This window comes from Sarcophilus harrisii, chromosome 5 (assembly GCF_902635505.1).
Source record: "Sarcophilus harrisii chromosome 5, mSarHar1.11, whole genome shotgun sequence".
Taxonomy (NCBI): Eukaryota; Metazoa; Chordata; class Mammalia; order Dasyuromorphia; family Dasyuridae; genus Sarcophilus; species Sarcophilus harrisii.
The window spans coordinates 284,176,692-284,204,000 of record NC_045430.1 but is presented as its reverse complement, the minus strand read 5'-3'; the positions used below and the strand labels follow the sequence as shown (position 1 = coordinate 284,204,000).

The following is a 27,309-nucleotide window of genomic DNA, read 5'->3' as shown; positions in this document are numbered from 1 at the left end:
AAAATAATTAGAAGCATGAAATGACCCCAGGAAAAGAGAAAAGTACATTTTTATCCTTTTCTTGATGCATCTGGACAGCTTCCTCTGCTCAGAGCCGGTCCCTGGGGTGGGCCGAGGAGGTGCCATTTGGCCACTTTTTAGTGGCCCTCTGTCTGCTCTTTGCCCCTCTACACAGCATGCAGGGGGTGACTTGTCAGGCAGGTGATTAGGGTGCTTTGGGAGCCAGGGGGCACAAGCTTACCTTGTCTGCCACATCATGGGCCTCCCCCTGACCCTGCCTCAACCCCACATTGTGCTTTGTGGAGGAAATAGGTCCTTAGTCATCAGCATTTCCAGCAGGATTCTTGAGGGAGGGGGCCTGCAAAGTAACAGCGTGTAACCTTTTTAAAGAACCTTTGTGTGAGATTTGGAAGGAGTTGAGAGAACATTTTGGTCAGATTCTGAGCTTTCGGTTCCAGAGAAGACTAGAGAGCTGGTCCCCAAACAGCAGTGCTCTGGCCTGGACTTCTCTTGCTGACAATGACCAGCTCTGTGACCTGGGGGAGGTCAGTGACCCACTCTGATTTTCAGTTTAATTCTCTGTATGTAATGGAGATGATTCCTGTTATACTAATTCCCTCAAGAGATGGCGTGGAGACCCCAGTGAGGTTGGGTATGATGCGTCAGGCAGCCTGCATGAGGTACGTACATGTTGCTGGGCACGTCTGTGATCACGGCGTAGGCCTGCAGAGGCTTGACGGCCTGCTTTCCTTCCTCCAGAGAAATCACAGCTTCCGAATTTGTTTATTAAATGGTCAATTTACCCATATTTACAGTTTACTGCATTTTATAGAAACGTTACTTTTACGTGTAAAATTTAAGGTTTTTTAATAATGAAAGTTTTTATTAATGCATTTGATTGAAAATCCAGGAATAAAATTGTACTGTTACATCAATTATGCGTTCATAAACAGATTGACTGAAAAATTTACCATCAGTTGGAAAGTGACTCTCATTTGTCATTTTCAACATCCTTCTCGCAGCCTCTGTTCCTCTCCTGAGTTGAGTATCGAGGTAGTGGGGAGATGAGAGAGCACTTGCTCTGACTCATACTCGGGTCTGAGCCCTGGGGATTCTCAATACTCATTTATTCCCCCATGCCACATCTCCTTTCTGTCCTTTTAAGATAGTATTTTGGGGAAAATGAACAAAATACTCAATTTTCTCTGTCTACGTCTTGCCAAAACACTTCTCAAATTAAATCTGTAGTTCTAAGATGTCACATGATTTATTAATTTCATGCTGACATGGTAAAAGATAAACTTTTCATATTGAAACAGGTTTTTTCATGTAATTTATAGTTACAGGAGCAGTTAGTGACATATATGTTGAAATGTTACTAAGTCTTTCTCAAAATAATTATTATTCTATAATAACATCCAGTAGAAAAATAAGTTTTATGTAAGCATATAATAATAAAAGCTAGAATTTGCCACGCACTTTGTGTTTGTTATCTCGCTTGATACTTGAATGGCCATTTTTGAGATGAACACCGTTAATTACCTTCCTTTCTTTTTTGTTATTAGGACATAGCCGACCCGTTTTTTGCTTATTGCAAACAGCATGCGGACAGGCTAGACAGAAAATGGAAGAGGAAAAACTACTTGGCTCTGCAGTCCTACTGCAAGATGTCTTTGCAAGAGAGGGAGAAGCAGCTATCCCCAGAGGCCCAGGTACCCCCTCGTGTGGGACTTTGTAGGGCCAGGCCAGTGGCATTGGGGCAGACTCTGGGAACCCCGGGCGGATTTCGGAATGTCCTAAGGAGCAAAACTTGGTAGGGAGAGAAGGCTTTTTGAGATCTTTGGTAACATTTGTGACCATTCTCTTGGTGTGGAGGTCGTAAGGTTAAACTGAAGCTTTTTATTCTCTCAGAAGCGAAGTAGCACTGAGCCGCCACCTGGGGACTCCTTGGCTCATGGGGCCATTTTCATCTTGAAAATAGACGTCCTTAGAATAGAGTGTAAGAACAGTCTGGGCTCAACCTTGCCTTCTTATGGCCAGGACAGTCCCTTTCCCGGGAAGGAAGCTCGTTCTCGGTCAGGATCTGCCTTCACTGGCCCTGAGGTCCGTTTCGGCCCCAGGTTGCAGGGGTACAGCAAAGCCTGCCATCCAGGCCCAACAGCGTTTTTTGGTTCAGAGAAATCCCCAGTTTTCTTCTCTTTTGAGTTCTCTAGTGGCACTTTAGACCAAGGGAAATCCTTGTGCCTTGAAAGTTTTTTACACACATAACCGCCTGTGTGTGTCAGTCTATCTCACACACACATGTGAATATTCTTATTCCTGTTAGGAATATTGTGTGTATAAAATCCTTTGTCTGCTCCCACCTGACTGGCTCACACTGTTGTATGGCCCAGATAATTTGGGGTTTCACGTCTCTTGCATCCTGCTGGCCTAGAATGCTCTTAGGGTTCTGCTCCACCATCCCCCGGCTTCTCCTTTTTGCTTCCTCCATGTCCTGAGGGCGGCCCCCATGCACTGTAGGTAGTTAATCAGCGCTGGCTGAATCAGTCTCTGTGCTCCACTTTAATGTCTTTTAAATGGATTGGGGATATTTGACGGGCAGACTGACACCGGCCTCTCCTTCTCAGGCACGAATCAATGCTCGGCTGCAGCAGTATCGGGCAAAGGCGGAGCTGGCCCGTTCCACCAGGCCTCAGGCCTGGGTGCCCCGAGAAAAGCTGCCCCGGCCTCTGACCAGCAGCGCCTCGGCCATCCGGAAGCTGATGCGGAAGGCTGAGCTCATGGGCATCAGCACGGACATCTTCCCCGTGGACACGTCGGACACCAGCTCCAGCGTGGACGGGCGGCGGAAGCACAAGCAGCCCGCCCTGACGGCAGACTTTGTGAATTACTATTTTGGTCAGTATGGACGAGTCGCGGGCCCAGGGAGGGCATGGCGGCTTTTCCTCAGCATTTCCTCCAGGTCGCTGCCACGTCCCATCTGCAGCCCCAACATGATCACCGCTCTCCCTCCGTAGCCTTAGCCTTCACCCGCTCTGCTGCTAAGCCCGAGTGTAGGGGCGGCAATGTCTGCCTGCCCCTCAGGTCAGGAGAGCGCGGCCGCTTTTGCTTTCTCTACAGATGTTTGCTGTGTCTGTTTTATGAACTAACGTACTCTCTTTGATTTAAATAGAGAGAAACATGCGCATGATTCAGATCCAGGAAAACATGGCTGAGCAAAAGAACATCAAGGATAAGCTGGAAAACGAGCAGGAAAAGCTGCATGTGGAGTATAATAAGGTGAGTGGCAAAGGCGACCTGTATGTAAGTGGGCAGCGAGGGGCTCCATGGGCCCCGGAGGAAAACCGACCTTAGACCCGTGGGAGTCGAGGGATCCTCGACTGGTCACCTCTCATGTGTAGCCTACCTACATCGCAGGAAGTGATTTGCAAACCTGAACATGCTCCAGAAACGCCTGGATCACATGTGCGCAAGGGGGCGGCGGGGTCTGTATCGGGGCCTTTGCAGCGCCCGGAGATGAGAAGACTGATTTCATTTCCATTTTCTTGTGGATGCGAGAGGAGCTCATGCTTTAAGCTTTTCTTAGAAGAAAATAAACAGAAGCCACTGGAAAACTTGCTTCATATTTTAACAGCATTTTAAAATAAGAGTAGAGAATATTGGACTTGATTGTAAGGGTCTTTTGAGCCTAGAGGTAGGACTGGCCAGCCAGGGAGGAGGACCTGAGGAACGATCTCCCGCTGACACATCCCAGCTGTGTGAGCCTGCCTAGATTCCTCTCTCCGTCAAGAGTAGCCCTTGCTGCTGGGAAATCTATCCCTCTTCCAGCTCCCCTGGTTCCTCTGCTCCGGTTCTGTCTGGCTCTCTCTCTGCCTCTCTTTCTGTCTCTGTCTCTGTCCCTGACTTTCTCTGTCTCTATCTTTGTCTGTCTCTCTCTTTCTCTCTCTGTCTCTCTCTGTCTTTCTCTGTCTCTCTCTCTGACTGTCTCAGGCATTGTGTGGTTGCTGTACTGTTAATTTTTCTGATGAGAGTTCAGAGGACGCCCTCTTGGTCCTTGATCCACTGCATGTCGGCTCTTCATCACCTTCCATGCAGATAACAAACATTTTTTACATGTAGTGGTCCCTGAACACACATGAGGAATGGCCTGGTGACCTGGGAGGCCTTTGGCTTGGAGTTTACCTCGCTGGGGGCCAGTGTGGGCAGCCCCCTGCGGGGCGAGGGGAGCACCCGCTTGTCTCTTCCGTGACTTTTCTCTCCCTTTTTTTCCGTTAGCTGTGTGAATCCTTAGAAGAGCTCCAGAACCTGAATGGGAAGCTCAGAAATGAAGGACAAGGGATCTGGGCCTTGCTGGGCAGAATCACAGGGCAGGTGAGTGTCTCCCCTGCTGCCCTCCTCCCCATGGCTTCTTAGGTCCATGGATGAATCTTCAGAGATCGTCTTCTGGTCTGTCTGTCAGCCTTTGGTTGGGTCCAAGTGATGCTTTAGGGACAATGATTTCTGGCTGTTCCATGAGCCCCCCGTGGAAAGCTTGCAGCTCAGTTTTGTTGCTGTGCTGCTACTTTGTTTGCACAATTCTTCCATTTCCTCTTCCTAATTGTCCTGTCACTAATGATGAAGCCAGAGCGGAGGCCTAGGTCAATCTAGGCATGATGTTTCTGCCCCTTCAGAAGGCCAGCCTCAGCACCACGTGCTCTCGGGTGCCCCCCAGACCGGGCGGCTTTATCTTCAGTGGGCACAGAGAGGGGAGAGCAGTTGATCCTGTTTAGTGATGAGCCTGGTTCCTATTTCAGGAGGGGAAAGTGCTTCTGGTCATTGACACTCACGTCTCTCAGCTTTGTTTTTTTTTTTCTTTTTCCTTTATTTATTTACTATTTTCCCTCAGTTATGTTTAAAATAATTGTTTTGCATTTGTTTTTAAAACTTCTGAGTTCCAGATCCTCTCCCTTATCCCCACCCTCAACCCCCATTGAGAAACCAGATATGAAATCATACAAAACATTTCCATAAAAGTCATGTTGTCAAAACTGAGATCTTCTACCCTCAAAACCCCCAAAGAAATTCCCAAGAAAACCAAAGTAAAAAAAGTGTCCTCCAGTCTCTATTCAGACCCAGTGAGCTCCTTCTCTGCATGTGGGAGGATTTCCCAGAAGTCTGAGGACAGCTGAGTCCTTCACAGCTCGTCCTCCCACAGCCTTGCTGTTTGTACAGTCCATTGCCCTCTGCTAGTTCCTAGAGGACTTGGCAGGATTTTCCTGAGCACATCCTGCTCGTCATTTCCCACAGAACAGTAATATTCCATGACACTCGCGTACCACAATTTATTCAGCCATTCCCCAATTGATGGGCATCCCCTTGATTTCTTGTTTTTTGCTCTGAGAGCTGCTCTTAATATATTGGCCCTTTTCCTTTTATTAAAAAAAAAACCTCTCTTGGTATTCAGGCCTCGTAGTGGCATTATGGGGTTAAATGGACGAATTTCTAGCCCCCTGGACACAGGGCATGCCTTTGATCCCTTATTTTGGGGGGCGTGGCTCTTACGTTTCCCAAGTTAGACGCCGCTCCTGTGTTTGAGAAATGAGCCCTGGAGCAGAGACACTCGCTTCAGTGTTCTCTTTGCCATCACTACTGTGTGCTATAATTTCCCTGCCCAGGGTATTCCCTCTCCCCCTTCACCTTGTTGGCTCTCAAAAGCATTAGGCTTCTGACCCCCTCCTTTTATGTCTCCCTTCCTCCTCCCCCCCCCCCCCCCCCCCCCCCCCCCCCCGCCCCCCCCGCGCCCCCCCCCCCCCCCCCCCCCCAGCGCTCTGCTGCAGGCCCTCTTGGAGCCGCTTCTGATGGGAGCTGCACGCTCCTCCTCTGGGACCCCCTTCCCTCAATTCTTTTTGTGGCCAAGAGTCCGTAGCCTTCCCTCTCTTAGCATAGAAGCGTTCTGGCAGGATCTTTTCTTGGCCAACCCTTAGCTCGAAAACATCGCTTCTCAGCTGGGATTGGGAAGTCACTCAGGGCGATCCACTGCTTCCTGCTCCTGGGGTCTGAAGAGGGAAAGACTCCTGGGCTCTCTCTGTCTGCCTGCGGAGAAGAGATGCAAAGGCAGTCTGCGGCCCGGGGAGGGAGGCTAGGATGCAGAAAGGAGGCCAAAGCCTAGAGGGGAGGCTGGGGCTGTCAGACTTGGTCTTTGGTCAGTGGGGCACAGTTGGGGGCATCATTGCTGAAGAGTCGCCTTCCCAGTCCCACAAAGCGTCTTTGTTCTCCTCATTAGAAGTTGAACATCCCGGCCATTCTGCGAGCACCCAAGGAGAGGAAGCCCAGCAAAAAGGAAGGCGGTGCCCAGAAGACCTCCACCCTGCCGGCTGTCCTTTATAGGCGAGTACTGTGGCCTTCCCTCCCTCCCTGGCCCGGCCACGGACTGAGCCCCTGCTGCCTTGTTGGAGGGCCTTCCTTGGAAACCAGCAGGACCGGGGCTGGGGGCTGGGCCTCCTCAGAGCCCAGGAGGAGGATCTGTAGGGGCCCAGACCGTTCAACCACAGAGCTCAAACGCCTTTTGTGTTTGTCGTGCTCTGTGTGTGTTCTTTGGGGCAGCCCCTCGGGCAGTCTGGCTGGGCAGCTTCTCCAGAACTTGGGTTCTTGGGCCTAAGGCGTGTGACTGAATGTGGGGATGGAGGGATGGGGATGTACCATCAGCATGTGTGCCTGGAGCTCTTCTGTGGCCCCCTGGGCCAGGGCCGCGTGACGAGGGGCTGTGAGTGAGAGAGGTTTAAGAGCATGGGCCCTGGCTGCCGAGAAGCACCTGCCTGGCGTCCCACAGGCAGGGCCTGGGCCTCTCTCCCACCCTGCAGCAGGGGAAACAACCCCATCTCCTCTGCCTGGAGCCCCACGTGTGGGCGTGCCCCCCTCCCCCTCCGCACCAGGCTCCGCTGTAAGCCTCAGCCACGTTGTTCCCTCCAAGGGAATCCCTTGCATCCATTTGGGAGGAGGCTGTGGCTTCTGGAGCTTCTCCTTCACAGTTGGTGAGCCTGGTGTGTTTCTGAGCTCCAGACTGTGATGTGGAGCCTTTCCCTTCCCCCCCAAGCGGTCCGCGGCGGCTCGGGGAAGAACGCTTCTCCTTCCCAGCCCTCCATGGTGGAGGCTTTGGCCGTGCCTTCCACATCATCCTTCCTTTCCTTGATCCCTAGTCTGAGGCCAGTGGCCTTTCCGTGAGCGACACGGAGCAGCTTCCTCAAAGGATTTGAGTCCTTAGTGAAGCTTCTGGTCTTTGCAGAGCCCCCTGGCCTGAGAAGTGGAGGCCCTCAGCCTCCCGCCGCCTGGTGGGAAGGGACCATCTGCCATCCCACGCGGTGGGGGACAAGGAGGCGCCCAGAGGAGGGGCCGGGTTCTAGATGAGGCTCAGAAAGGATGATCTGAATGTTCTTTCTGTGTCTCTTCCAGCTGTGGGATTTGCAAGAAGAACCATGACCAGCACCTGCTCCTCCTGTGTGATACCTGTAAGCTGCATTATCACCTGGGCTGTTTGGACCCGCCCCTGACCAGGATGCCAAGGAAGACCAAGAACAGCTACTGGTGAGGCCGGCTCGGGACACACCCACATGCAGAGTAGTGACGCCCATGCTGATTCTGGGTGCATTCTATGTGGCCGGGCAGAGGGGCAGTGAGGGTCCGGACGGGCGGCTTCTGGTGGCTGACGCTTCGCCGCCCTGTCTGACGGTTTCTTGGGCCAGCTATTGGAGTGGTTGGCCACCCATTTTATAAATGAGGAAACTGAGGCAAATGGAGGGTTACAAGGCTGGGAAGGGTCTGAGGTAGGATTTGAACTCCGGTCTTTCTGCCTGCAGCTGCTCCCCAGGTGGTGCAGTGGAGAGAACCACAAGGGTTGGGGGCAGAAAGGTTGAGTTTAGACCTCATTGGGTAAGTCTGGTAGGTCATTTCACCTCTATCTCCATCAGTTTCCTTATCTGTGAAATAGGGATCAGAACTGCCCCTTTTCCTGGGGCAGAGCTTTTCAGACCTCCGAGTGTCCTGTGGGGGGCATGTGCCGACCATCTCTGCCTTAAACCGTGCCTGCCCCCTACCCCTCCAGCAGAGAGGTGCACACCTGGGCCTCACAGGACAGAGCTGGCAGCAAGCTGGAGCCCAGAGGCCCTGCTACTCATGGGGGATTGGGACAGGATCAGAGGTCCTGGAACCTGGGGGCCACCTGGAAAACACTGCTCTTCTTTGGGGTGCTTCCCTCTGCCTTGGTCTGGCAGGAGACTGGGGAAGTGAGGGGGGAGCCGTTTCAAAGTCAGTGATCATTGATGCCTGTGGTGCACGCGTGCATGCGCGCGTGTGTGTACATGTCTATACATACATATATGATTTTTTACTAGTAGTTGTATGCACCCACACATGCTTTCTCTCTGTTGTGGCTCTCTCACTTTAGACCTGGACTGGCCATTTCTCCTCATTGGCTCCCATGGCTCCCCCTGGCCTTTCTCAGAGTGAATGCTCTTTACGTGCAGCTTTTCCTTTGGCCTAAATAACCTTGATCCATTAGCTCACGTTGGTTTAATAGAGTTTTTTAACTTGGCCACCTTTAAAAACTGGGATTTACATTTCTTTATTTTTTAAGCTCTTCTTTCAGCCCTCCCCTCTGAAGTGACTGGTCAGATTTCGATGGGCTCCTTTGCCCGCCATACTTTTTTCCTTAGAGATTTTAGGTAGCCAGGGCAGCTGAATGCCGCAGGGGTTAGCGCACCGGCCCAGAGGCAGGAGGCCCGAGTTCAAATCCAGCCTCCAGCTGTGTACTCTGGGACTCTGGGCAGGTCACTTAGCCCCAGTCATCTGGCAGAAAAAACCCAGACAGAAGAGATTTTGTGTAATTCTTCATGTAGTGATAAATGTTAAGGGCTCTTTGTCAGCCTTACTGAGTCAGTCAGTGTTTTATAAGGAGGCTACAGTCCCTTATAGTGCAAAGCCAGTTAAATAATCCACTTAATGTTCTTGAAGTGGCACATAATTATGACAAGTAATCAATTTCACGGACACTTGTTCAACAAGGCATTGTGGGCGCCACCGGCCTGCGAGCACAGCGCGCCCACACGTGCCCAGGGCACCGAGAGGATGTGCCCGATCCAGGTGGCTGAGAGCTTTGTGCCGCAGGTTCCCAGCAGGGGGCTCTCTGCCTCTGGGCATCAGAGAAGGGCTTGCTGGAGGAGGCCGTGAATACTGGGTGAGTTCCCGCTTATGGAGAGAATGTTCAGAGCCTGCCAGGGAGAAGGCCCAGGTGGGATTAACAGAGGCCTGGTCTAGAGGGAGCATTCAGGCCCAGCACGGGAGGCTGGGCAACCAGAAGCTTTCAGCAGGCCTCGGAAGCTGCCCTGACCCGGCGCAGAGGCTTCCTTTGGCAAATGCTCATCAGTGCCTTAGTGTGGGGATCTCAAAGGAGCTCTGGCCCAATGGGATCTCAGCCCCCTTAGAGAGGATGAGCTCTGGGAGGGCAGAAATGTTCAATTTGTGCCTCCCCTGATGCTCAGCAGCAGTGCCTTCCTGCCTCTTGATCGATGCTCCTCTTGGAGACCCACTGCTCTTTCTACCCTATCCCCTGCCCTTCAGAGAGGTCTGTGACTCCTCCCAGCCTTGGAGCCCTTCAGGGAGGTCAATCCATAGAGCCTTCTCATGGGCAGATATGGGAGGTGAAGAAGGTGGTGGGGCCTGTGTTTGCTGAAGCTCTTGGCCAAGGTGCAGGCCCTGGGACTTGGAACCCTTCATAGACTGTCGAGTCTGTCTATACAGAAAGGCGGGCCAGTCACGGTCTTGAAATTCCGATGGGCAGATCCTGCGATCTAGTGAGGGAGCGCTCTGAGCAAGTGCCCTGGAATAGGGTCCTTTCTCTCCTAAATTAGTCATTGTTTCAGGGAAGAGGCAAAAGAAGGTGGAAAAAGGGAAGGAGTAAATAGTGACTTAGCAAGGAATGCCAGTTGAAAAAGAAGATTCATTAAAAAGTAGAAGGGAACACTCTAGAAAGAAGAGAATTGCTTCTTCATCCTGGTAATGATCGTGGTCGAGTCCCAGGATTCCCCTGGTGTTTGGGCATAGTAACATCATCTCTGAAGGCCTGAGGTGGAGCAGTTGGGAAGCACATGGTGGGTGACATGTGACCAGCAGGACATCACCAAGGTGCACTATCATGAGCAGGAACATCGATGGACTGACCAGGTGCTGAGAAGGAAGGATGATGGTGGTTAGACATCCGCGCCATGGGGGATGATGACAAGGGCTGCCCAGAATGGGCTGCTCGGATGGTCTCTTGTGGTGGCAGTCACAAATCCTTGGAGGATACTTGCAAATGATAAACGATACAGAATCCTCTGGGAACTCTGGTTAAGGCTTCTTGGGTGTCTGTTTTACTTTGAGTTCCATCTGTACTGGCCCAAGGCATCTTTCCCTGCTTGCTAGTCTGGTGTTCACCTGGCATGTGGAGCACCACCGGGGCAAAGAGAGCTGCCGTCTCCGGCTGCACCCATCCTCTGAGGGCAGAAGAGTCCTGCTCTTCACTTGGCGGCTTTCCTCCTGCTCATCCAACAGACTGGCCCCTCTGCCATCCCCACTTGCCCTTATTTTCAGTTTTTCCTTGTCCACCGGTTCATTCCCTACTTGCTACAATGTGCCTGTGAAGGGGGAGGTCAGTTCTCCGAGAGCCTCCACAGCTGTGGATAGTTACACTTGAGAGAGTTTTGGGGCAGCCTTTGCTGACACAGGTGTTGCTTGTGGACCGGGAATGAGATAAATCGGAGGCAGAGGAGAGAGGTCAGACAACGCAACGGCCTCTCAGTCAGAGAGGTCAGAGAACAGCAACTGCTTCTCAGTCTCCTTGTACCATCCTCTCACACAAGGAAATCCATTCTGCAGGTCTGGGTTGGATCTCTAGCAGCCACTATCAGGTGGCTCCCATGTTACAACACGTGCTCGTGTCTTCCCCATCCCGAAAAAATCCTCCCTTGTTTTTTCTGTCCACGCTAACCATCATCCTGTTCTCTTCTGCAGCTCAACTCCTTGGAAAGGCGGTCGACAGGAGGCTCCTCTGCTTTCCCTCCTCTCCTCTCAACCCTTTGTCATCCAACCTCTGACCTCATTATCCCATCCCCCCATCTGTCTTCTCCAAAGTTACTAATGATCTCTTAGCTGCTGCCTCCAGTGGCCTTTTCTCAGTCTTCGTTCCCCTGACCTCTCTGCAGCTTCTGACACCGTTCTTGATACTCTATTCTCTCAGAGTTTAGGGGATATCCTACTTTGGTTCTCCTTTTACCTCTGGAACTTTTCTGTCTCCTTTGCTCGATCCATCTCCAGACCACAGCCTCTGATAATGGGAGTCCCTCAGGTTCTGTCCTGAGTCATCTTCCCTCTTCCCTCTATACTATTTATTCAGTTTTTATGATTTCATTTATTCATCCACCTCTTGTGGATGATTTTTTAATGTATCATAGGATAACATGATATAAAGATTCCTAGTAGCTATTATATCAACTGATCTTTCAGTTATATTTTAATGTTAGCTAGATTTTTTTTTTTTTTTTTTTTTTTTAGTGGTTACTGTTTTAATGAGTTTATTTGTTCTTGGAGCATTGATATTTTCCTTCTCTAGTAGAAATGTTCACCATGTTAAAAAATTAGCCACTGATTTTTTCCTTCCGAGGTAAATAGTTCTTTTGGAGAACGAATTCTGTACAATCTGTCATTGCTAAAGATGAAAAGATAGAATGGCCACAATATGAATAGATCCAGGATCTGTGGCTGCCTTTTAGAATTAAGCCAGACTGACTGTAAGTTCGTAAAGAAAAGCAATACTTCTTCTTTGCAAAGAGCCCATCTTTGTCTTTTCACATTGCAGTATGTAATCAGTGGGATTTTCTTTAAATGCATTCTTGGTGTTTTTTAGATAGGGATTGAGCTGCTTTTTATGAGCTATGATGAAAGCTTTCTCAGTGGGTAAGATGTGTGGGTTGCTGTGTATTGTGAGCCTAGAGCCCCATTTATCTATAAAGTTTGACAGTTTCCACCCTGGGATCTTGTATTACAAAGCTGGAACCAAATATACATAGAGGTTGATAGTTCACAGGTGAAAGTGAGTATTTAAACACATTGTTTGGTTTTGTTTCCGCCACAGGCAGTGCTCAGAATGTGACCAGGCAGGGAGCAGTGACTTGGAAGCTGATATTGCCATGGAAACCTTGCCAGATGGGACCAAACGATCACGGAGGCAGATTAAGGAACCAGTGAAATTTGTTCCACAAGATGTGCCACCGGAACCCAAGAAGATGCCAATCAGAAACACAGTAACTATCGTGTTTTTTTTTTTTTTTAATTATCATTATCAACATATGTAATATGTAAAAAACCAGTTAGCTTTGGTCTCAGCTGACAGTTAGTGGCCAATTCTGGGAGCTTCTCGCTCAGCTTGGCTTCATCCTGTATGTGCTCAGTTGATCAGTGGAGGTCAGGGGGCCTTGCTAAGATCAAGGGTGAGAGATGCAAGCAGACTTCCCGCTTGCATTTCTTGAAACATATTGAATGTGTGCCTTTTTTCTTCCCTAGAACTTCATTCTCCTGTCAGAATAGCAGTTGTGAATTCTGATTGTCCTTATCCATGAGAGGGATGGATAAAGTGAATTTATACTGGCTAGCATACTTAGGTCTATTAGACGGTCAACTTTAAAATGAAGGACACCTGTAATCTGTGACCTCTTTAGGTACTGGTGAAGAGAGACCTTGATATCACCCTAATCCCTAAAGAAATACAGAGTGAGAACCTGGCAGGTAAAGTCCAAAGGCTGGGTGTTGCTGCTTATGATTACTTTTTATATTTAAAGAGAAAAAGAGCATTTCCATATACCCAGCAGAACACAAAAAGAGGATCCAATATGAATTGTGAAAATCATTTCATATCACCTGCTTTTTTTAAAGACATAAGAATGTCTACACTATCTTTTTAAACTTTTTTTTAGTTATTTTATTTTCCCCCAGTTTATTGTGAAAACAAATTTTAACATTTTAAAACTTCAGAATTCTCTTTCTTCCTTCATCCTTCCCTGTCCCCTTTATTGAGAAGACAAGCAGTTTGATATGGGTTATATATGTGAGATTATGCAAAATGTTTCCCTAATAGTCATGTTGTAAAAGAAAATATTTAAAAAAAACCTTCAAGAAAAGAAAGTTAAAAAAAAAAAAATGTTTCAGTCTATATTCAAACACCATCAGGTCTTTCTCTGGGTATGGAGAGCTTTTTTCCCATCATAAATCCTCAATTCTCTTGCATCATTGAATTGCTGAGAATAGCGAAGTCATTCACAGCAGTCGTCTTGCTGTTACTTTGTACACAGGATGTTTCCCTTTGCATCAGCTCATGGAAGTCTTTCCAGTTCTTTCTGAGAGCATCCTGCTCATCATTTCTTACTGAAAAAGTTATTCCATTACAGTCATATACCACATTTTGTTCAGCCATTCCCCAGTTCATGGGTATTCCCTCTTTGTCTTGTTTTCTTTCCTCTTCTACTTTCCTATAGGGTAAGATCAATTTCTGTACTCAACTGAGATGGTATGATATCCTTTCTTTGAATCAGTTCTGATGAGGGGAAGGTTCACTCACTCCCCTTTACTTCTCCCCTTCTCTTCTACTGTAGCTTTTTCTTGCCTCTTTATGTGAGATAATTTATACCTTTGTACCTTTCTTTTTCTCCCAGTACAGTCCTTTCACCCCTTAATTTTATTTTTTTTTAAATTATTATCCCTTCATATTCAACTCATATCTGTGTCTTCTATCTACATATAACTGCCCTAAGAATGAGAAAGTTCTTTTGAGTTACAAGTATCATCTCTCTTGTAGTAATCTAAACCTTATAACCTTAAGTCTCTTATGATTTTCCTTTGCTCTTTGCCTTTCTATGCATCTCTTGAGTAAAATTTTCTTTTTCTCTCAATAGTATTTTATTTTGTCAAATACATGTAAGATTTTGGAGAAGACAAAAGTAATCTGACATAATATGTGCAATTCATTTAAACCTAGTTCTGTATTTGTCATGTTATGCAAGAAAAATCAGATCAAAAGGGAAAAACCATGAGAGAAAAAGAACAAAAAAGCAAACAAACAAAAAAGTGAAAATATGTTTTGATCCACATTCAGTCTCCATAGTTTTCTGAATGTGGATGGCATTTTCCATCCCAAGTCTATTGGAATTTAAATCACCAAATTGCTGAGAAGAGCCAAGTCTACTACAGTTGATCATCACGTAATCTTGCTGTTACTGTGTACAATGTTCTTTGTCCTGCTCACTTCATTCAGCATCAGTTCATCTAAGTTTTCCAGCCTTTTCTAATCGGCCTACTCATCATTTTATATACTGCTGCTTCTTTAAAAAAATTATTTAATATTTTCCCCCAATTACATTTAAACATTTTTTTTTACATTTGTTTTTAAAACAAATTCCCTTATCTGCACTCCAAGTTCCCATTAAGAAACCACATGTGAAGTTATGCAAAACATTCCATAAAAGTCATGTTGTGAAAGAAAATATAGGTCTCCTAGCCTAAAGTGAAAAAATCAAAACCAAAAAGCCCTCCAGTCCAAGTGGGCCTCAATCTGTATTCAGACAATTCCTTCTCTGGGTAGAGGTAGGATTTTTCATAAGTCCTTCAGAGTACTTGTCAATGATTTTACTGTTAAGAATAATAAAGTTATTCACAGCTGGTCAGCCCACAACATTGCTATTACTTTGTATACAGTACATTTCCCTTCCCTTGAGTTCATAGAGGACTTTGCAGTTTTTTTTTTCCTTCTGAGAGCATCCTGCTCGTCATTTCCCATAAAACAATAATATTCCATGATAGTTACATACCACATATGCCATTCCCCAATTGATGGGCATCCTAACTTTTTGCCCTGAGAAGAGTTACTATAAATACTTTTTTGTTGTTCATATAGATCCTTTTCCTTTTTATAAAAAAAACCTTGGTATTCATACCTAGTAGTGATATTGTTAGCTTAGATAAATGAATTTATAGCTCTTTGGACATAAATCTTATGTTTTGATCATTTATCAACAGGGACATGTCTCTTATTTTCTGTAAATTTGACTCAGTTCTCTCCGTTTTTGAGAAATGAAGCCTGGATCAGAGAAACTTGCTTCAAAATTCTTTTAACAATTACCTATTCCTCACTTATTCTATTCTTTCTCTCCTTTTACCCTGTTAGTCCTCAAGTGTTTTACTACTGACCATTCCCTCTCCTAATATTCCCTCTTTTATCATCCTCCCTCCTTCCCAAGTCCCATTCCCCTCCTACTTTGCTGCAGGTTAAGATAGATTTCTATACCCATGTTGAGTGTGTATGAGCCAATTGTGATGAGAATAAAGTTCACTCATTCCCCATTCCTTCTCCTCTTCTCTTTAAAAAAAAAAAAAAAAAAAAAGCTTTTTCTTGCCTCTTTTGATGATAATTTACACCATTCTACTTCTCCCTTTCCCTTTCTCCCAGTACATTCTTCTCTTAACCCATAATTCCATCATTTTTAAGGTATTATTTAGGTATTTTTAAAAGTAGATATTATCTCCTCATATTCAACTCAGACCTGTGCCCTTTATTTATATATACTGCTTTTAACTGCCATGATAATGGGAAAGTTCTAATGAGTTATAAGTATCATCGTCCCATGTAGAATTATAAACAGATAACCCTTATTAAGTCCCTTATGATATCACTTTCCCAGTTACCTTTTTCTGCTTCTCCAGAGTCCTGTAGTTGAAAATCAGATTTTCCATACAGGTCTGGTCTTTTCATCATGAATACTTGAAAATCCTCTATTTGCACCTTTTCCTCTGAAGGATTATACTCACTTTTGCTGGGTAGGTGATCCTTGGTTGTAATCCTGGCTCCGTTGCTCTCCAGAATATCGTATTTCAGGCCTTCTAGTCCTTTAGTGTAGAAGCTGCCGAATCTTGTGTTATTTGGAGGCTTTCGGTTGCTTTTGGTTTTTGTTGAAATCAGAATGCATCCATGTTGCTAAGGAGGCAACTTATTCGTGAATTGTCTCTTTTTAGATGTTTGCAATATTTTCTCCTTGATCTGGGAGTTTCTGGATTTGGCTGAGATATTCCTGGGAGTTTTCATCTTGGGATTTCTTTCAGGAGGCGATCGGTGGATTCTTTCAATTTTCCATTTGCCCTCTGATTCTAGAATATTAGAACAGTTTCCCTTGATAATTTCTTGGAAGACAATGTCTGGACTCTGTTTCTGGATCATGACTTTCAGGTAGATCTCTTTTCCTGTTTGGCCAGTTTTGTTTTTTAAGACATTCTTCTCCTCATTAGGTCTTTATGTTCCTTTTGCACCTCTCTCAGTTCTCTTCCCAACTTTTCCTCCATCTCTCTTACTTGATTTTCAAAGTCCCTTTTAAGCCCTTCCATGGCCTAAGCTCGTTTCTTCTTTTTCCTGGAAGCTTTGGATGGAGCAGCTTTGGTTTGGTTGCCTTCTTCTGATGTGTGTTTTGATCCTCCTTGTCGCCATAGCAACCTTCTACAGCCAGAATCCTTTTCTGTTGTCTACTCGTTTTCCTAGCCTGTTACTTGGCTTTGCGCCCTGTGTTTCTAGGGTGGTGGGTTTTTCAGAACTCCTTCTGGGGATCTGACCACAAGCCCCCTTTCCTGCCCCACTGTGGCTGCAAGATCTGTGTGCTGTAGCCATGGAGCTCTGCTTAGCCAGGGGGCGGGGCTGTGCTGCATGGCCCACACCACGTGGCCCACGTCGGACTCCCACCCTGCTGCTGCCTCCTTTGATAAGCTTCTAAGTTGTCTTTGGCTGCTCCCTCTTGCTGGGTGTCGGGATGCTTCAAAAGCTGTTGAGAATCATGACTTAGGGGACTTTGTAACGGTTTGGGGAGAGGTGGGGAGAGGTCCTGTCTTTGCTCCACCAACTCCCCCCACCTCGGAGCCTCCTCCTCATGAGTTCTAAGAACCGATTCTATCTGCCTCCGGGGATCCTCGCTGCACCTCTGGCTGTTGCAGGGAGTGGCACAGAGGGACCTTCATAGAGAACATTTCTAGACAATGAAAAGGGAGAAGGGAAGGAGAGAAAAGGCAGACAGCTGGGGAAAGGGGCTCAAGGAGTTGTCTTGGGGATGCTGGGATAAAGTGAGACTGGAAGGATTGAGGTGGGGGGCTCAGCCAAGGGGAGGATCTCAATCCCTAGTGGTTGTTGGGGATCTTTTTTCTCAAGTGGGGCCAGCTCCTACTGGGAGGGCCAAGTGGACTCTTATTTGGAAGTGCCCCTGCCCTTGGACGTGGCCATTCCCTTTGATTGTGAGGATGTGGAGACCTTCAGGCCTTATGGAGCCTATGGGGGTGCTTCAGTGTTCAGGAATGTGCGGTCATCTCTCCCTTCTCTGCCCCCTCTGCCCCCCAGCAGTCTTCCAGCCAGGCAGAGCTGGTCATTCCTCAGGCCTCTCTCCCCTGCCCCTGCTGTGCCCCCCGCCATCTTGCACAGTCTCTGCCCTCTGGGACATGCCTTCTTTGTGAGTCTGGAATGAAGTTGGTGCCAAATCCCTCGTTAGTCCAGTGGATTGGTGTCAAGGGCAGTTTTTTGTGCCCCTCTCCTGAACAAGTGCCCGAAAGGTCCTGGCTCTGACTGCCCAGTACAGCTCGTCCTTAGAGGGTTCTGGGGGGCAGGGTTTGGGCAGCTGTTAGCGCCCCAAAATGCATTTACTTGATCCTTCATCAGTACAGTGATGTAGCTTGTTTGAAGTAGGCTTGACCTGCACATTGATCCCCTCGCAGCCCCGCCTGTTGTCCTGGGGGCTCTTGGAGGGGTTCTCCAGTGGGGGCTTTCCCAGGCTCCTCTGAGCCCTTCCCATCCTTCTTTGTCTGGGCCCCTTCTCTCCCCTGCTCTCTAGATGTAGCTGATGCTGCTCGTCTTCCTTGTTGGAAGGAGAGCTCCTGCCGAACAGGCCCTGCTTTCCTTGGCAGTCCTGGGACTGGCATCGTGCCTGGCATGCCGTGAGTGCTTAATAAATGCTTACTGTCTGCCTGCCTTCCCGTGAGCCTGGGTGATTTGGAGGCCTTAGGTTGCTTTTCTTTTTTCTTGAAAGTGGAATGCATCCATGTTGCTAAGGAGGCAACTTAGGGAACGCCATTTTTATTAACTGTAATGATAGTAATTTGATGAATAATTGTTCGGGCTAATGTTAACTCCTCTGTTCCATCTGCTGATTTGGGGTGGGGGTAAGGGGCTTTGTGGCTTAGGACCATCCTACCTCAAAAAAAGCTTTTGTGGGCTTTTTCCAGCCTTCCTTGTTCTGGGCACAAAAAGCCCACCCCAGAGCCCCTTTGGTGAGCAGTCTCTGTTTAAAAACAAAACAAAACAAACAAAACCAAAGTGCTTCTTAAAGAGCTAGAGACCCACCCCCAACCCCCGATCTTCTCCTGCCCCTGTGGGAAAGTTTCCACGTGAGTTTCTCTGTCCGAGATGCCACGGCCCGTATCCGTGTTTCAGGGCAGAGTGGGGCCGCTGGATTTGTACAGGTGTTTGGCTCCGTCCTCCCATCTGAATTCTCAGTCGGTAGCTTTTGGTGGAAATTGGTTTTATTTCCTTTCATTTCAGTATTTTCCTTGACACTGTTAGCATGAATTAAATTGGAAAACAAAAACCCCAGAGCCAGTTGGCAGGCCTGGAATGGTTGTTAGTTGGGTGCTAACCACTCCATCTGCTGCCTTTGAGTAGCCACCAGAAAGAAACAGATGGCATTTTATTCACACTCTATTTAAGTGGATTCCATTTTTCTTCCGAAATGTTTGAGAGCTTCATTTTGTGGTTTGCCTTCAATCCTTGCATGACTCCCCAAAAGACATGGCTGCCATTTTCTGTGGGGCTAGTGTCTGTGGTGGAAGGAGCGGCGCTGGGCCCCTCTGCCAATGAGCAGCTAGCCTATCTCTCGAGCCTGTGGCCCCTTTGGCCCATGTGAGACTGGAGCTTCCAGAGCTCGCCTCTGGTCTTCGGGCTTGGCCTTCATTTCCCTCGTTAACCTTGAGGACGGGGAAGCCCCAGATTGGGGACGGGTGAGGGAGCAGCCGGCGGCCGGGGAGGGGGGATGATGGCGCAGTCTGCTGAGGGATGGGACAGAAGGAAGGACATCACTTATGGAGCAAGAGAAGGGCCAGCCACCTCAGCATGGGAGGGCGCTGCCAAGGGGGCGGCGTGGGTATTCTCGGAACAGCCCCCAGGGTGGGAGGTCGAAGGAGGGGCGAGAAGGTGGGAGAGAGAGTTAATTAGGAAAGAGGAAGGTCACCGAGGTCTGTGCTCACTGTGATCAGACCAGACTTTTCACTTGTGTCCATCAGCTTTCATGTGGCCGGCCCTCAGTCAGACTTTTCCGTTGATCTTGTAATTGATGTTCCATTGGGTTCCCTAGTTTGTGAAACTGTTGCCATCTCTGTGAAATGGTGGCGGGGGGGGGGGTGGGGGGAGGTCTGTAGTTTGTCTTTTGCTGTGTAGATGCCCTGTGCAAGGTCTGGAGCAGGGGCCTGCGGGGCTTTTGGTGACCCAAGGGTCAGCCAGGGCAACCAGTGGTGCTGGTCACCACCCAGAGGCCTGTTTTCTAGAAAACCACTTTGCTTTGGCAGGCCACCTGCTTTGTTTTCCTTTGGTTGGTTCTTTGGAGGCAGTTGGGGTGAAGTGGTAGGAATGGGCTGAGGCTGAGCTTAGGTCCCCTGACCCTCAGTTGTCTCTCCTGGCTGCCTCGTAATCTACTTACTTTGACAGCCCAGGAGAAATCCAGACCTCCTTTTACAGAGAACCCGGAGCCCCACCATGGAGTTGTGCAGACTGCAGTTGGGCCGGGCCAGTGGCATTGGCTTCTACACACGGTGCCAGGCTCAGAGGAGGCTCCTGATGGCTGCTTGGCTGAAATCACAGTCATCTTGTGCCTAAGGGCACGGGAAGTCTCATGGGGGGGGGAGTGGGGGAGAGGGGTCCCACACTTGTCCAGCTGCTTGGCTGAAATCATGGTCACCTTGTGCCCAAGGGCACGGCAAAGTCTTTCAGGGGGTCCTGTACTTGTCCAGTTTTAAAACTGACCTTTGCCAACAGAGTGTGGTTGAGGGAGTGGGGGGCGGGGAGCGTCTCTCCCATGGGGGCCATGGAAGGGACGTCCCCTGGGCACTCGGGGGAACCTGGGAGAGGTGCCAGTGTGCTGACGTGCCTGCTTTTCCTTCCAGAGAGCCAGAGGCCGCAAGAGAAGCTTCGTCCCTGAAGAAGAAAAGCCTGAGGTTAGGGAGCCCGCCTTTTCCCTTTTCCTACCACCTGACACATTTGTGGAAAGCCGTCTGGTGGCCTCCGGCTAAAGGCGTCCTTCCCTTTCTCCTTCTTCCCTGGCTGTGGCAGGAAAGAGTTCCTCGGGAGCGGCGGCAGCGGCAGTCTGTCCTCCAGAAGAAGCCCAAGGCCGAGGACCTGCGGACCGAGTGCTCCACCTGCAAGGGCACAGGCGACAACGAGAACCTCGTGAGGTAGGCCTGGCCCCGGGCAGTGCTCGGGAGGGGGGCGCTCCCCGGCCCTGCTCACACACACCACAGACATGTGTTAATGCTTCTTTCTTCTGAAACAAAGAAAGCTGAAAAAGTGGCCTTGGAAGGACCTTTGTTTTTGTTCTCAGTTCTTTCCCTCTTCCCCTTTCTGTCAGGGACCTGCCAGTCCAGGGGGCTCTGAGCGAGCGGGCCCCTTCCTTCTCCCCCCGTGGCGGGTCTGCCCGTTGCCACTCTGGCAGTTTGGCACCGTGGGAGGGCACTGGCTGGATGCGGGGTCGGGAAGCCTGGCCTTCCAGCCCTTCTCACGCCTCGCTGTCTGGCGTGACTCTCAGTTTCCTCACCTGTAAAGTGAGGACAAGGACAACTTCACAAAGCACGTGTGGGGCCCAGACGGGTCTGTCTCTGTGAAGTGCTTTAGCCACGCTCTAGCACTAAGTCAAGGCTTGCTCCCTCCGTCCTGCCCCCTGCCGGGAGTCTCCAAAATGGGGTGAATCCTTGCACTTCCTGCCCAGCCATCTTACAGTGTTGTTGTCAGGAAAGGTCCTGAGACCAGGGACCAGAAGTCAGGTCTCAGTGCTCCCCGCGCCTGCCCAGCGGCTCCCGTCCATGTGGGTAGCTCAGAGACTCTCTCGGGAGCCTTGCTGGCCATCGCCAGAGCAGAGTAGTCGCGGTCTTAGGGAGGCTCGGCAAGGCCTCCACTGCCATGTGCAGGAGTCCACGGGGCCTTGTCCCTGAGAAGGAAAGCGAGCGGGGGCTGGGAGAGCAATGGCGGCCCGAGGGTGCCCTGGGATGGGAACCTGTGCTTCCTGAGCAGAAGCTCCCCATAGAACTAGGGCAGAACCAGACTTGGAGTCCCAGTGGCTGCTCTGTGGGCCAGGAGGAGGCCCATTGGCACATGGGCCTCCAGGAATGGAAGCATTGATGGGCAGCTTGTCCTCTGGCTTCTGGCCCTGCCTTTGGCCCAGAGCCGACGTGGGGCCCTGAGCCACTATTGCCCTCGGGTGGCAGGGGCTGCTGTGCGGGGCTTGGACAGTGAAGTCACGGGGGCAGTGCAAAGTGGGCATCCGGGGCCATCCCAGGCTCGGCCGTTGTGTCAGAGCTTTTATGACGTCCCCGTCGGAGTCCCGAGGAAATGGCCACTTGCTTCACTTTTGGGTGGCTGCCCCCTGTCGGTCTCTGGTGAGGGAGCCCTGACTGGGTGCTTGCACCATGAAGGCGATCTGGACCGTTCTTCCCTATCTGGTATCCCTCGCTGTCCAGGGACCAGGCAGAGTCCTGTAAGTGCAGCCCTTTGGGGGATTCTGGGAGGGCTTTTGTTCTCTCTTTTGTTCATGGGAAGCCGAAGGGGAAGCAGAACGTGCTGCTGTGGAAGTGCAGGAGGAGTCCCCTTGTCGTGTTTTCTCAGAGCTAGGAAGGTGCTGCATCCGTTGCTCTGGATTTGGACTTAAACGTCTTTAAATAGTCTAGAACAGCGCTGAAGAGAACGGCTTTAGCCTTGTAGGGAGGGAGGAGATGGGGGGAGGGGAAGGAGGGAGACAAAAGAAGGGAAAAGAGAGGGACAGGAAGGGTGAGACTGAGGATAGGAAGGGGAGACAGAAGGAGAGAGCAGGGAGGAGGAAAAGAAGGGGAGAGGGAGGGAGGGGAAGGAAAGGAGAAAAGGGAAAGAGAGAGGGAAAGGAGGGGAAAGGGGGGAATAGGAAGGGAGGAAGGAGAAGGAGAAAAGGGAAGGAGAGAAAAAGTAAGGGGGGGAGAAAAAGGAGGAAGAGAAGGAAAGAAGGGGAAAGGGGGGACAGGAAGGGAGGAAGGAAAAGGAGAAAGGGGGAAAGAGGAGGAAGGGGAGAGAAGAAAGAGAGAGGGGAGGAAGGGGAAAAGGGAGGGGGAGAGCAAGGCAGCCCGAGGAGGGAGAAAGCTTGTTCCTTCTTTGGCTGTAGCTTAAATGTTGGGGATCTCCAGGCCCCTTTTTAACCTCTTAAAACAGTTTGCATTGTTTACAATGGAGTTCCCCCTGCTGCAAGGCTGGATTTCAGTGCTTGGCAAATAGACCCCCAAGAGGGATTTGAGTGAGCGAGGGTCTGCCTTCTGGCCATTAACAGCCTTTGAAAAAGGAAAACTGGGGGGCAGACCTGACTGGCTTTGGCGTTTGTCATGTGACTTCCTTGGGCCAGTTCCACTGCCGGCTTTTGATGGCTCCCTGGCTCCCCTCTGCTCGCTTCCTGTGTGCACTCTCTCCTTAAGGGAACACAAGCCCCAGGGTTCAGGGCCGCTTCCTTCCCAGCCCCTGGTGTCCAGTGCCTGGCAGAGCCGGCACTCAATGAACACTTGTGCAGCAGTAGAGGCACAGCAGGTCAGGCTCCCCCTTGAAGCATCTCTGCCTCACTGAAAGTTTAATGGATACGTCCACAGGGGCAGTGAGTGCCTCAGAGACCTCTGGGAGGGGAGCAGCGGGTACCCACGGTGCCTCTGCAGGGACAGCTGGGGACGACTCCCGAGGATCGGAGAGAGAGGATGGGTGAGCCACCATTGGCTGGGCCCCTCCTGCCTGCAGCATGGTCCTGATGCTTTCCCCCACCCCGCTCCCAAAGCCACATCTGAAGACCTGCCTTCCATGGCCTTTCCCGGCTTGCCTCCACCCTGTTCCCTGCATGTGCTCTCCAGCCCAGCGAAGCTGTTGCGGATGTTCTGACCAGCTCCCTTCTCACTGCCTCTCCCGGCATCCCCCACCCTCGGGCTGTCTCAGTGCTGCTCGTTCCCTGTCGGCGCCAGCTCGGAGTCACTGGCCTGGGTCCCAGCACTACCTGTGACGCGCCAGAGGGATGCAAGGAGAGAACGTTCCTCGCCAGGAGGCCCTCTGCCCTTTGTGGGCCCCGGGGAAGCAGCCAGTGGCTGTGGGAGCAGAAGGGGCCGGCCCTTCTTGGCCCGGGAGGTTTTCAGAGCACTTTCTCTACACTGTTTTCATTGGATCCCTGGCATTTGGGAGAGTTGTGGGGAGAGAAGGCGGCAGCAGTGACTAAGGGTCCCAGGAGCCTCTCGTCCCTGGGCCCAGAACTCTGCCCTGGGGGCACCTGGCTGCTTCTCACATATAGAATTAGAGGCAAAGTAGAATAAAAAGCTTTGTCTGGTGACAGATGGTCACATGCTGGCCCTAGGCAGCCCCAGACAGAGGTCCAGCCAGCAGCTAGCGGGGAGAGGGCCAGAGTCTGTCAGTCAGAGGTCGTCAGGGTGTCCTAGGGCCAGCAGGTGTGCACTTGTTACCCGTGGACATCCTCCACTCTTCGATCTGAGACAGAAAATGGAGCCCGTTTCTCGCATTTCTTATGGGCGTTTGTCTCCCGGTAGCCAGGGGGTCTCTCTCCCCCCGAGACCCATTCCTAGTCAGCCTCGGCCTCGTTCTGCCAGCCAGGCCTCTGCAGCCTTTTGGCATCATGGTGCCCTCCCCAGCCAAATCATTATCCAGATGCTACAGCTGAAATGGGCAGAAGGCAAGGGAAGGGGTCAGCCCTAGGTGGGGAAGCTGTCGCCCTCTCCCCCCCACCACCCCCCCTGCAGCTGTGCTCCCACTTCCCCTGTAGACTTCCCCGGGAGGCACTGCCTCCAAGTCTGTCTGATTCTCCCCTTCTCCCTCTGAGGTCAGCTTCCTTTAGCCATAGCTCACCTGCCTCTGCCTCCCTGCTTCCACATTGTTTCTTTCTCTGGCCCATTGTGACTCCTCGAGGGCTGAGACTTTCCTCTTTCCATCTCCAGCACTCAGTAAATCACCCATCGGGGCTCCCTGACCAGTCTTGTCTCTGGTTCCCCTCCTCCCCCAAGTACTCCCTTCCCGCCGGGCCCAGCTTGTCCATCCTCTGGGGCGGGCCTTCTGCATGGACTGTCCGGCCACTTCTTTCCTGAGGGAATCCTTGTTTCTTCAGCGCAGTCTTGCCCTCTCCCCGTTGCTCTTGGGCAGGTTTTTCTGGCACGATCCCTTTCGCCGCACTCAGTTCAGCTTTCTGTCGCCTCCTCTCCAAGGGAGCCCCCTCATTCTCACTCTGGAAATCCGTTCCTCTCTGAGGGAGCGTCGGGTTGAGGAGAGAATTTCCTTTCCTGTTTGAGCCTCCTTACGGCGGGGGCAAGCCGTCCCCGGGATCTGGGCTGTTCTTCGGGCAGGGCAGTGGCTCCCTGGGAGGTTCAGCTCATTTGTTTCCTCCTGCCCTTTTCAGTTTTAAGCCGTCTGGACTAGCTTGGGGTGACACTGGCACCCTTCGGAGCTTGGTTGTGGGCATTCGTTGTTGCCCGGTGGATCCGTGTGCCCAAAGTGCGGTCCCTGGCAGCCCGCCACGCTCTTCCCTCAGTTTTCCTCCTTTGCCTTCATGGCAGGATGAGAACGGCCCCGGGCCCTGCCTTGTCCCCAGTCTGTCCTGCGGACTTCCTCCTAACTGGCAGGGTCTGCCGGGCTCTTTCGGGCGATGTCACCAGGAAGCTCTTAGGGCAGAGCTTGAGGGGGAGCTGCCCTCTCCCAGTTCTCAGGCGTCTCTAGGTCCTTGTCCCTGGTACCTTGTCTGGGGCCAGATTTGAACTCTGGTCCCCCTGACTTCAGGGCTGATGCTCTACCCACTGTGCCCCCTAGCTGCCCCTGGAAAAGTCTTTTCTGCCCAGATCCCCCTTTCAGTCTTGGCTGCTGTGCTGGAGGCCGAGTGGGGAGCTGGACCAAGTCTTGGACATGCAGTTAACAGGGCCGAGTGCAAATCTTGGCTCCCCCGGCTCTTTGTAGGTACCATAGGCGGGGTCACATGGTATATCGTATACCGCGCTCACACAGCTCTGAAGAAAACCTTAGTGTGGTAGCAGCCATGAACTTGTTAGTAATGGTGTCTGTGGGAGGGACCAACGGCTTTGGTGAGCATCGTTCCCTGTGGGTAGCCTTCTCAGAGGCCACTTCTTGGGCTGGGTGGCTCTCCGGGGAAAGGGGGCTGGAGGCCAGCTCTCCCTAAGGTGTCCTTGGAGGCCGTGAGGGGTCCACAAGGGCCACAGGGCATGACTAGCTAGTGAGTCAGATGGTTTTGGGGACAGTGTTTGCAGCTGAATAGTTTTTCCTTCAGTTTGAAGATTACAATTAGCTCAGAATTAAGCAGCTCTTGGCCCCTTCCTTGTTATTCCAGAAGTTGGGCGTCCATTTGGCAGAGCCCCCTCTCCCTTGGTCTCGTGGCCCTCACGGCTTACCTGCTTAGTGGAGCTTCGTTCACTGTGGCAGGCAAGATAATGATAGAGAATCGGTATAGACCAGTCATGTGCCCCATGAGAGGCTCTGGCCACGTGTCAGAATCGCCAGGAATCCTGGTCTGCATGAGTGCTCCAGTTCCCAGAATAAGGGGCTGCACATCTGGGGCATCGCAGCAGCTTTGGACCCTGAGGAGGGTCGGGAGGAGAGCTGGGGAGGAGAGGAGCCATGGCAGGTGGAAGGAGACTCTGAGAAGCCAGGAGGCGTGGGCAGGAAGCCTGCCTCATATCGGGAGCCGCCCCAGTGTGGGCCTTGGCAGGCAATGGATTCCCTTTCCAGCAGGGGACTGGCCATTAGTGGGAGGTCCCATCCAGCTGGACCCCTTCTCAGGACCTGACCACAGCCAATGAGAAAAACCGATCTGTTTTGGAAGAGCTGATCATCTTTGTCATCCTGACCAAAGAGAGCTGAGTTCGAGGTGGAAGAGCCGGTTCCTAGTGCCGCTGCTTCTGGCCTGGGGAGTACGGCAGATGACCTGGAAGGCAGGACTCCTGCCCATAAGAATTAGGGTCCTGGAGGGCTGGATCAGACCACGTTGAGTTTTCCATCCACAAAAAAGAAAGGTTCCTTTTCAGTCCAAAAATCTTGGGGAATTCTAGAGGCTGTTTCTACAAGTCCAGAAATCTGGAATATGGACAGCCTCGAGCAGACGGATGCTTGGATAGGGCCAATTGTGCCGGACTCTCGCTCCCGTGACAAAGATGGCAACTTTTACTGCACATAAACTGTGTAGAAAGTGGGAGGTAAGGAAAGATCACACACCCTCTTCCCCCTCTGCTAATGACCTGTGCACTGAGCAATGTCCCCAGGGGCCAGCTTAGGGGCCTCTCTGGGGGAAGCCGGCGTGTAACCTCCCACTCTGGGGCTACTGATTACCAGGGCCATAAATATCAATATTCCCCAGATAGACATGGGGACGAGCCGGGGTCAAGGGCCAAACAGCCTTTCTTTATTGGCGTTCTCAGCAGGAAGCAGGAGCAAGTATATGTCTCTGCCTCTCTTTCTATCTCTCCACATCCTTCTTGCCTATGGACTTGAATCTGGCCATTTCTCTTTTCTCTCCTCTGGGATTACCCTGAGCCCAGTCCACTGAGCCCAGTCCACTGAGCCCTGCGCCGGAGGATCTGCAGAAGGGAGACACCTGGAGTCAGTGCTGCGGCCTAAGATCCAGTACCTGTAGGACACGCCCCCTCCTGCCTCCTGGGCCCACCCTACCAGCTGACATGGCGCACATAGTAATTCTCAGAAGGAAAGGACACCACAGTGTCGGGGGCCGGCCAGGCCTGTGCAAAAGTAAGGTCACCAGAAAGGGGAGCGGGGCGCCTCAGCCGCGAGCATGGATCAACATGTTTGGTGGTGGGCTTTGAGTGGCCCACGGTTCTCATCACTAGGGACAAAGTTCGCCTTTTGGTGATGTTTGAGGCTCGGTCTTTTTCATTCTGTTCATTTTAAGGCTTTGTGGGATAGTTTAAGCAGATTGGGGGACTTCACTTGGGGTGCAAAGGGGGGACCTC

General features: G+C 50.7%; 1 protein-coding gene across 4 annotated transcripts in view; it reads left to right on the top strand.

Annotated features, from left to right (window-relative positions):
- Nucleotides 1–27,309, top strand: part of PHF14 (PHD finger protein 14) — a 139,051-nt gene that overhangs the window by 41,660 nt on the left and 70,082 nt on the right. For all 4 annotated transcript variants that reach the window (XM_031940741.1, XM_031940738.1, XM_031940739.1 and 1 more), the window contains exons 8-16: nt 1,566–1,712; nt 2,628–2,898; nt 3,173–3,279; nt 4,276–4,371; nt 6,263–6,366; nt 7,429–7,560; nt 12,143–12,311; nt 20,236–20,286; nt 20,402–20,523. In XM_031940741.1, the coding sequence (XP_031796601.1) occupies nt 1,566–1,712; nt 2,628–2,898; nt 3,173–3,279; nt 4,276–4,371; nt 6,263–6,366; nt 7,429–7,560; nt 12,143–12,311; nt 20,236–20,286; nt 20,402–20,523 (1,199 nt within the window). The remainder of the gene's footprint in view (nt 1–1,565; nt 1,713–2,627; nt 2,899–3,172; nt 3,280–4,275; nt 4,372–6,262; nt 6,367–7,428; nt 7,561–12,142; nt 12,312–20,235; nt 20,287–20,401; nt 20,524–27,309) is intronic.